We start from the raw sequence: 10,884 nt of genomic DNA, 5'->3' as shown, positions 1-10,884 counted from the left end.
ACAGCGAGGATTAAACGTGGTATTAATCCATGGCAAACAAAATACCGTGTCTGAGCTGAATGTTCACCTCCGAATGAGAGGGAAGGAGCTGAACTGCAGTGTGCTGCTGGACCATGTAACGTGGCAGAGAGGTCGCGATGGAGGGGACAGTAGTGACCGCAGGACCGGAGAAGCCACAGAGGCGGGTGAGGTTCCGGGTGGCTTCAGGGAACAGTGGCCGGGTCCTTAAGGAGATGTTCAAAGATGAGGGGCCCTCAGACTCCCTGGATTCAGATTGCACCAGCAGCTCGGATGCCGAGCGGGCCAGCACCCCTTCTACATCTGGAGACGTCCAGGGAAACCTATACGGATTCCTGGGCTCGGAGCTGGACGACAGCGAGAGTGAGCCTGATGAGCTGCTCATGTACGCCGGGGCCACCAAGGACTGGACGTTCACCACCAAGAGGGTCAACATTCTCAGCAAGAACGGGACGGTTCGAGGGGTCAAACACAAAGTCAGCGCAGGTCAGGCGCTCTTTGAGAACCTTCCTGACGGTGTAAGTACCGGTTGGCCATAATCACATTATTGCCTTAGTGGTCTTAAGACTTTCTTTCTGAGCTGCATATAGAAGCTGCAGTGCCTCTGAAAAAAACATTCAAATGTTGCTAAATTACAACCTCAAAAATTCATGATATTTCATTTATTTTTATAATGGACTAACAGTAGTAGTAACAGAAAGTAATGCACAGTTGAGGTTTACTGACTTTTAGTGCCTTTTTTTAGAAAACAGTGTATTCGACCTCTGTTACTCTGACGCTCCTAAATAAAAGTGCTGATCAGGTGAGAGAAAGATTGACCTTTGAATCCTTCTGCAGGAGAAATTCTATGTGTATTGGAAGACTGGCACAGGGCATCACTATCCCCATGGTGAAACAAAGTGGGGGCACCATGTTGCTGTGGGGAGGATTTTCAATCTTGGAAGAAATTGTAGTAGTGGCTGAAAAATTGTTTAAGATCCAGGTGGAGGTTTATGTTTGGACAGGGTAATGAAATAAAAAAATAATAATATCTTAGAGTGGCCTAGTCAAATCTGATTTAGAATCTCTTGTTAGACCAAAAAGTGCTGTAAACAGATGGTCTTTATGACGTCTCTCTGAGTTTGAGCTTTGTTACAATAAAGAGTGGGCATAAATTTTAGTCTATATTAGCGAGACTAGTAGATTCATATCCTACTCAAACTACCCTCAGCAGCTGAGGGTAGTTTTACAAAAATATTTGACTTAGTTGTGTTTAATACAATTATTAGTTAAATTTTGTTACAGGTAGCACTGTTTATCTGTCACAAAAAAATTCCAACAAATGTACTGACGTTTGTGGTTTTAAAGTGACAAATTTGAAGTTGTAGCTGTATAAGTACTTTTAAAAAGCGCTTTTGGAGCGGAACCAGAACAAACGCTCCCAAGCTCACACAACAATTAAAGATTAATGATCCATTTCATCAAGTGTTTCAGGAGAAACTAATCAGGTTAATGAATTCAGCACTGCTTTCTAGTATCACAGCACCGTCTGCTGCACGTCACTCCAAGGCAACACTGAGCCTGTGTGCTCACTAACTGAATGATGTCATGTGAATGTCTGAAGCGCCCAATGCAAATTATTTATTTCAAACATATATTTACAAAAAATGGGGAAAAACCCCATTTGAAAAAGATGGTAGATATGTAATTATCAAAAATCCAGTTAGAAAATCACTTCATTTGGGTCAAATCATAGCCAAGGACTTCCAAACAAGGATAATGGCATTCAATTAATTTTGTTAAACTAACTAACTTGTAAATGTTTTTAAGGGCACAAACAAGGTCAGATTTAAACAACTATTGAATTCCAATAATTACATTTTTTATAAGTATAAAATATTTCATTACACAAATAAACTAATCTGCATAAAGAAGCTCTTTTTACAGTCTACACATCTGTCATCTGTCAAAGTCTGTTGAAAGTACAGCTGGCAAGCTGAAAGTCCTTCACTTCCTGCACAAGGAAGGTAAACCATGTTGTTAAAGAAGCTGCGAGTTGTGTCCATGCATTCTTATGTAACAATTTTGAGATGACATTGAATTAAAGCCATCCCAAGGGCTAAAACCACTACATTTTTTGAGTTAAAGCTGCTGATTTTTAAACATTTTTTAAAAACTGTCACCATGTTGTGAAGATGTCTGATGAAATACACAGCTCCCGGTCAAAAACAACCAATCAGAGCCAGAAGGAAGGTCTGTCAATCATCCTCGTGTACACATGGCTAAATGTGCTAACGGCAGAGAAACAACTTGCTGCTCCAGGAAAACCATTTATCCTCCACATCAGTGGCTATGCTAACTAGGCTAAGCAGAAATGGCAGCCTGTGTTTTGATGAACAAGCTGCAGCGTTGCAGAGAACACGGGGCAGGATGCAATGGGCGCATACACTAGTATGATTGATAGTGGTAAGACCCTCCTCCTGAGTCTGATTGGTTGATTTTAATTAAGTGGCCTATTTCTGGAGTTAGTATTGGTGATCACCAGAGGAGCTCATTTTCCCCCCACAGATTATATGTCTTATTACCACATAATGATAATTATAACAAATATGTCAAAAACATATATTTAAAAAAAATAAGTTATATACTGCAGTTTTAACCAAACCCAATGTCATAAGTGTTTTACTGTGCTAAGGAGGGAAAGAACTACACATTTGCTCAAGTTTTCTTTGGGGATGAAATTAAATATTGTATTTCATTTTGGAAATCAAGATCACAAAGTAACAGAACACAAGCTGCTTGAGATCCAGTTAGAAGTTATTTACCCCATCTGCTGACAAGGAGAAAAGGAGATGAACTCTAAAGATCTTTGACAGAAGTTGAGGGAGTTTTTCTATGTAAATTAGGCAAACCTGGACTTCCTTCTGCTGCAGGACCAGGATTTAATGAAGGTGACAGTGGAGGTGAAGAGTGTACGGATTTGACATGCTGCTGTGTTGGAATGAGGTGCATTTATACTGTGATATAATGAGTGGGAGATTTGTTTAGAGCATTTTTATTTACTTATTTTTAATTCAAAAACTTACTGATATGAAGCTTATTATATACCTTTTAACAAATAGATAAAGCCAGACGATGATGTTACAGCTTTATAAGCCTCTGACTGGTTGATTCACAACTTATGCATGTATTTGAGACACAGCTATGGAGTTCTGAGTTTTTAATAAGGTTAAAAACAATTCTCCAAAAAAAGCTTTTATTTCACTCTTCAGGTCAATCAAAAATAATTTCATCAGTCCTAAATAACCTAAAGCAGCAATCATGACTAGATTCAGGACAGCAAAGGAAGCATTTTATTTCTGAAGGGTGTTTTATGTTCAGATAAACACACACTGTTTACAATTCTTTAATTTTGATCGTTTCTCTGGGTTATAAAAGCCTGCCTTTTATGGGTTCAAGTTTCTCAGTTAGTTTTTGATGTGATATTGAATTCTCCAGATATTAAACGCATAATTTGGTTCCCTCTTTAAAAAATGTCTCAATATCTAAAACAACTCTCGATGAATGAACTCAGTGCTAAAGGCGAAAAAACCCCCAAACATGTTTACTTGTATTTTAATTAGCTTGGGGGGGGACAACAGTAACACAATCCATAGTGCAGTACAGCCAAGGAGCAAAGTTTCAACTTTACTCATGATGCAACATTCTCACGTTTCATTTTCGACTTTCCTCAGGTGCATTTACCTCTCGAGTTTGGACGCATAGTGATCTACACCACGAGTTTCCGTGTGGTGAGGACCACTTTTGAGCGCTGTGAGCTGGTCAGGAAGATCTTCCAAAACCACAGGGTGAAGTTTGTGGAGAAGAACATCGCTCTGGACAGCGAGTACGGGAAGGAGCTGGAGGAGCGGTGCAGACGTGTCGGTGAAGCCCCCTCGCTGCCAGTCGTGTTCATTGACGGACACTACTTTGGGGTTAGTCCCGCGTACTGCTTTGTAGCAGCTCCAGGCATCGGTCTCATGCGCGTCTGATGGTTTGCAACTTGTTTTGCAGGGTGCTGAGAAAATACTTGGCATGAACGAATCAGGAGAGCTGCAAGATCTACTGACAAAAATCGAGGTTAGGTTTCCCCTGCAGCCATATTTGAAAATTATATTATTAGTTATAGATTGTGGGCAAGTAGATGAACTAGCCAGAAGTGTGTTTTCCCCTCCAGTTTCAGTTTGATGCAGACAAACAATAAATAATTCGTTTGCTTTGAGATTTATTGGCATAATCATTATACCAGCAAAATGTCCATGTCCCAAAGCAAACAACTGAATTGAGTGCAAACAGGAACAATCAGCTCCTCTCACTCACTGTGTCATCAATAAAGCATGTGGAAAGGAACTAAAAATTTCATGCACATCAATATCCAGACATCTGTAATGGAGGGGCCGTTATTTATTGATTTTACACAATGCAATTGGCTCCATAGTGTGAACTACAATCCCTAAAAATAAATATTTCAGCTTCCCCCTCAGCTGTGGTTGGCCTTTCTCATCCTTTGCTTTAATTTTGAATTCAGATTCCCTCCAAAAAGAAACTAAATCTAGATCCAAAACTACAATGACATTTAAGTCATAGTTGTTGTTTTTGTTTTTAGCCCCCGAGGGTAATTAGAAGGGTGCCGCCCTGAAAGGTCATGCATGCAAAAATTAGCCTGAAACTGTCCAAAAACATTGGTGATTGTGTGTTTACAAGCATGAACACCAAACTATTTTGAATGTTAATTTTGCGAAACAACAGGAGACTGGCATTTCGGGAAATGCACTCATTTTCTGTGTAGTGGATGAGAAGAGGATCACAGTGTACTCTGTCTTTTAAATGTTAAACTAAGGAGAGAGGGGGGAAAAATTACTTCGAGGGCCTTGAAAATAATAAACCCCTTCCAACTTTTCTAATTTTGTCACATTTACCTGTTTGATAAACTTAAATAGTTCATAATTGTGAAATGGAGGAAAGGGATACTTTGTTTTAAATTAAAAAATAAAATACTTCCAAGAATGTGGAATTTTGTATTCCATCTTCTGAGTCTGTATTTTGAATATCTGTGCCTGTTAAAGAAAATCATTCCCCACAGGATGATACTGCCACTACCTTTATTTATAGTGGGGACAGTATGTTCAAAGCAATGCAAAGTGCTAGCTTTGTGTCCACACTGAGTGGATAGAAAACTAGACACACCTCTGTTAAAACAAAAACGTATTTGTTCAATTCAAATGAAAAACAAATTACAAACGGGCAATGAGAACGTGCCCTACCGCTTCCCTTCAACCTTTGTGTTGTTCTATCAAATGAAATCCCAATAAAGTACTCTTTGAAGTTAGAGTATGTAATGTAACAAAATGTGAAAAAATGTACAGAGTGTGAATACGTTTGAACAACTAAAAATGAAAACCAAATAATTTGATAGTCCAGTTTGCAAAAACTGCCTGAATTTAAAAACAATGAGCATTGAAAGAAATCAATGGCCTGCAAAAAGAGATGTAAAGTCTGCCTTAGAAAAAGCAACACCATAATTTTAAAGATTGCTTTTCACAGATTTGATTACATCTTGTTAAAAAGTTTTTCCATTCTTTCTTTTAAACCTGGACTTTATCTGCACTGTTGGCATTTGAAGCCTTTATCCAGAAACTAAAACTACATTTTCTCCGTCTCTCAGAGGGTTCAGCATCCCCAGACGTGCCAGACCTGCGGAGGCTTCGCCTTCATCCCGTGCTCAATGTGCCATGGCAGCAAGATGTCCGTGTTCCGCAACTGCTTTACGGACTCCTTCAAAGCCCTAAAGTGCACTTCCTGCAACGAGAACGGCCTGCAGCCCTGTGCTAGCTGCAGCTAGTGAGGACGGTGTGATGCCTGGACCAAACATCCCACTTCAGGACCAAAAACAGGAACCTGAAATGGACAGCAGCACGGCCAGTGAAACACGACACAGCAGGATCCTTTCTCCATGGCCATTATTATTGTGAAAACTGGAATTTCTAATAAAATCTGCAAACTTTCTGATTGTCTCCGTGTCAGTTGGATTTCCCTGAAACATATTTGATTTGTAAAAAAAAAAAAACATCCACTGAAGGGTTGTGAACCAGCTTGCCCTCTGGGAAACATAAGCTTGTTAGTCAGGAGGCGTCGTAATTAACAAATCTCTCGTCACTAATCCTATATCAGACACGGTTGGATAACAGTCACTCGGGACAAACAATGAAAGTCAAGGGCTCAATTTTCAGACAGTCGAAGGCAGCAAACTGGAACTTACAGGGAAGCTGTGCTCACAGGGAAGCACAGAAATGAATTCAAACAGTAACATTAAAAACCCTTCAAAAAGCTCCTTGTCGATGCAATGCTTAACCACCAAAAACAACATTTAAACCCTAGATTTTGTTGATACAATCTCATCATTGCCCAAGTTGTGCCTGGGCACACTTGGGCAATTCAATTAAAATGTGAAGCTCATATTTCACACAAATCCTTGTATGAATTTAGTCTTGATTTAACACAAACAAAAAACAAACAAACTTAATTTAGACTAAAGTCATTCTAATAATGTTTAGGCTCCATGTTTGTGTGTTTAAATGCCAAAAATAAGAATACTTTTAAAAATATATATATTTTCTCTAACTTGTTTTTTCAGGCCTTACAAGATCTTGTGTTCTTGTGAATGACTGTAGCTCTACTCTCTTGACCTGAATTCTTGATCCAGGTATTATTTGAAGATGCGGGAAGAATGAGAGCAAAAAATATAAGAAAATTTAAATACATTATGTTTAATTTTATTAACTGTTTTATATTTCTTGCTGAACATATCATGCATTAAAGACCATCTGTCCCAAAAATAAGGGAAACACAAAGTCCACATTTTCACACTGTGGACTTTGTGAAGAATGCAGGAAGAAAAATACAGTTCAGGTCATCAAAGGTTTACAGACATTAACTATAAGATACTTTTACAAAGGGACAACTATCGTCTGAGTTTCAAGCAGACTCAGTTTTTTTTTTGTTTTGTTTTTACAAATAAAATTATTCTTATCATCTATACTAGAAGTAAAGCGGTTTTAGGCGCAGCAGCGGCTGATTTCGCTTCTGCTCCTGGCCGGCTCTGGTTGGCAGCAAATGTGGGGTCCATTGAGGAAGCGCAGCGCAGCGCAGCTCTCTACGCTGTCATAGCCCTGTACAATGCTGCTTGAACATTATTAGACAAGGCAGCACCGTAAAGAGGCTAAAAGCGTAGAGCAGGGTGATGGTGATCAGCAAAATGATTCTCCTTCAAGATGCTCCTCTTCCCCCTGCGATTCAAGCCAGATAAGCGACCGTTATTAGAACAGTTTAATTACTGAAGGCTGGGTCTCTTCATTGACAATAAAAGATGATGACAAAAAGCTCGCAGCTTTAGTTTTGTCAGGTGTTATGAGATTCTGGGCTTTGTGATCACAGGCTGGACGTGATGGAGAAAATCTGAGGTTCCAACTGTGAAGGTTCAGTGCGCCCCCATCTGTGGGGTGATTGAGATGAAAAGACAGGAGAGGGGGGGTTGAAACACAAATGGAAGATGCATCGAAGATTTTTTTCCCCACCCCCTACTCAATCACATTTATAAAAGCCTAAAATAAAATGTATAAAGGGATAATAAAAGCGTCATTGTTAGCGCTCAGTTGCCGGAGATGGGATGATGTATGAGGCGATCAGCAGACCCGTGTCTCGACGCTCGTCTAAGCTATGATGAACCTGGTGATCCGGTTGCTATTTTTTTTCTTTTTTTCTCTCAATGAGCATGTATTGTGTGAAGATGGGGCGATATGATCGGAAACGAGATGGGCAGTGGCGGAGCTGACCTAGGAATGGGAAGACGAGACATGACACTGATGATGCGCGCAACACCCAGAAATGTTCAGACAACATTCAGTGGTTAAAAACCTGCAATGGTGGGATCGTCCGCACTGCGTCCGCTCTCCAAGGATCTGCGGGGGGGAAAAAAGGTTATTTCAGTCGAGTAATCGAGCGTGGTCCGGCCGCGGTGCTGTGCGTAATGTTTTTGAATGGTCGGTCAATGCGCAGACTGGTTGGAAATGACTGTTTTTATTGACGTCAGCGTACAGGCTAGTGCCCCCCTCTCTCATCCCCACAACTGCACCATCTAATGACTTTACATTCCAGTCAACCATCTGGGGTTCAAACAGGAAGCAGGCCCCCGATCTGCTAAAAGAGAGGCTTGAAATTTGACTTAAGGGGCCCCAAGATGTAAACATCTGCAGAGCACAATGTCACACAAACAACCAAAGATATTACTGATAGTCTGCAGGTGCAGATTTAACATGAGTTCGACAGTACAATATTGATTTTTCTCACTTTAGGCGCAAAATAACCCTGGACTTCTTGAAAGGGACCTATAAATACAACCCATGTTGGTAAAAGCTGAGTGATTAAAAAAAATAAAATAAAATAAAATAAAAAAAGCCTAAGCTCTAAGCTGAGTGTCAACTTACTTGGCTAAAAAGATGTTGCGTTTTGTGTTTGTGTTGCTGATATGGGTTGAATTTAGTGAAGAGGATTGTCACCCTTACAGAAAACACGCTGTGAAGCCAGAACCATGGAGCATGAGAAAAGTCATCATGGGGGTCTCAAACACATTAAAGTTGGGCTTAAACAGCTTAAACCCAACATTTAATATTTCAGTGATTTTTGAGAATAGGGACAAAACAGGTCCTATGGATAAAGCGCCAAATTTGAATAAAATATACACGAAATATAATTTTTTCAAATATATGACTATACTAACCTGGGTCATGTGAGCACAACAATGTATATTTTTCTTGTGTTTGCTGAATATTTTTTTATTTTAAACATTGTAGTCGGTGGATGATGCCTGTAAAAGCCCTTGTCCAGGAGCAGAACTCAATACATTATAATAGTTTAAAACAATTAAAGAAATACTAAAATTATATATTATGACAATTAAGTATAAGTAGTCATATAAATGATTATAAAAGTATCGATAAATTGAATTAAAAATAATTTTTAGATATTTTCCAACTCCGTTGAAATTTGTCCCTAGTTTTGGCAACACCGTCAGGCATGAGAAGAATGTAAAAAAATCAGGCATTATTGGGGGACACCAGAACTTCTTAGGACCCCATGACGTCGTCTTTTCTCTTTCTTTGCTAAGTGGGCTAGTTAGCTCTGGTTAACTTGTTATTCTTTAGTTTTTTCTTCTGTTTTATTCCTAAGTTGCTTGTCACATCCATGATGTGTCAATTCTATAACTGACAATTTTCAAAACTTTGATGAAATTTTGTGAAATAAAAGCTTAATTTTGGTAAACTGTAAAGATTTCATGGACCTGATGAGCTACAATATGGCCTCCTTCAGAATAACATCCTATAAATTGAGGTAGTTTGGCTTTTTGTCAACTCCGTCAGATGTCAACTCCATCAGAGTTTTTGTGACTCTTTCAGTGAAATTGTTATCAAATCTCACTTAAATGTGCAATTAATTCATTTTAATGTATTTTACATAAATTGCATTACTTCACATGTATCAAATTTTTCATTTTACTCACTAGTTTGTCGCCACCTTCAGTTCTGTGTCAACTCCGTCTGATGGACTTTTTGTTTTTTGTTTTAAATAATATTTCATCTGTTTCTTGACAAGCATTTGTCTGTAAAATGAGTAAAAATATAACTAATAGGGTATTTTGAAAATTATTTTATATTTATTTTTGTCAGATGGTGATGACAAAGTTCTGGGTCGGGTCGATTAAAAACGTAATTTTAAAAAAATGTTGCAACTGGGCGCCTGCACCTTAGCATCTTTACATTTCCTAAACATTATTTGTCATATTTGCATACATAAGGTTGAGAAATAATTTAAAAAAAATATATGGGAAAATTAAAACCCATTTTGTCCCTATTCTCAAGAATCACTGATTTGTGTCTTTCTGGACTTTAATAAATTCTTGCATATTATATGATGTTCTCCACAGGTTGCATTAGAGCCACATTTTAACTGCCTGTATAGGTTTCATTCCCTTCAGAGTTGGGCCCACAAGGTACCTAGGTGCCATCTACATGCAACCTGTGGTGACAATGTCATGGTCAGTTTTTTGTTTTTTTTGTTGCTTGTTTCAAAGTCCCAAAAGACTCACACATTAATCAGATGACTGTCTTGCATAGTTTTTACTAATCTAAAACATATGTGGGCCCCAAATTAATTTTGCTCTGGTTTAATAAACACTAAATGGCCCTGGGCAGATCATGGGTTTCTTTTATGGGTCTCACTTTTGGGTTTAATATAACTTATATCAGAAAACCAGTTAAGTACTGTGTAAACAAGGTAACAACTTCAAATTTACACAATCAATCTAGGGCCCATATAGGCCCCACTTTGTACTCAAGAGTTGTTTTGCATCAAATTAGTATCGGCGATTAAAAAGGACCCAACTTACACGATTGAACCACAGCTTGATTCAAAGTTCAAAATGACATTAAAAAGCTGACAATGACTTACACAGGCAGAACCAGTCAACATGTGCATTGGTAGGGGACTTGATGTACCTGAAGACCCATTTGGGTTTATTACATTTAATTCATATCGGCAAACTCAGTCGTACAATCTTTATAGATATAAATAGCAAATAGCCCTGTCATTCCGGTCACATGTGTTCTATTTTTTCCCTTAGATTTCTTGAATCAAGTTGGCAGTTTTACATAAGGTAAATATGTAAACTTGTAATCAGTGCACATATGGGTTCCGTATGCAAGTACTGACTGATTAATCACACAACTTGCATGAGAAATGTTACCAAAAGTAACAGAATGAAACACCATGATTCAATAAATTATTTCAAATTTA

General features: G+C 38.6%; 1 protein-coding gene and 1 long non-coding RNA gene across 2 annotated transcripts; one reads left to right on the top strand and one right to left on the bottom strand.

The window, feature by feature from the left end:
• On the top strand, positions 1-6,042 carry grxcr1a (glutaredoxin and cysteine rich domain containing 1 a). Its single transcript, XM_016680046.1, has 4 exons — positions 1-536; positions 3,732-3,971; positions 4,051-4,116; positions 5,702-6,042. The coding sequence occupies exons 1-4, from the start codon at positions 138-140 to the stop codon at positions 5,876-5,878; spliced, it is 882 nt and encodes a 293-aa protein (XP_016535532.1). The 5' UTR covers positions 1-137; the 3' UTR covers positions 5,879-6,042.
• Positions 6,043-6,783: 741 nt separating this feature from the next.
• Positions 6,784-8,746, bottom strand: LOC107838249 (uncharacterized). Its single transcript, XR_001664317.1, has 2 exons — positions 7,951-8,746; positions 6,784-7,322 (listed from the first exon to the last, which is right to left on the bottom strand). It is a non-coding gene; the product is annotated as an uncharacterized LOC107838249 (long non-coding RNA).
• Between the last annotated feature and the right edge of the window lie 2,138 nt (positions 8,747-10,884).

Source organism: Poecilia formosa, unplaced genomic scaffold, assembly GCF_000485575.1.
Source record: "Poecilia formosa unplaced genomic scaffold, Poecilia_formosa-5.1.2 Scaffold231, whole genome shotgun sequence".
NCBI lineage: Eukaryota > Metazoa > Chordata > Actinopteri > Cyprinodontiformes > Poeciliidae > Poecilia > Poecilia formosa.
This window is presented reverse-complemented; position numbering and strand designations above follow the sequence as displayed.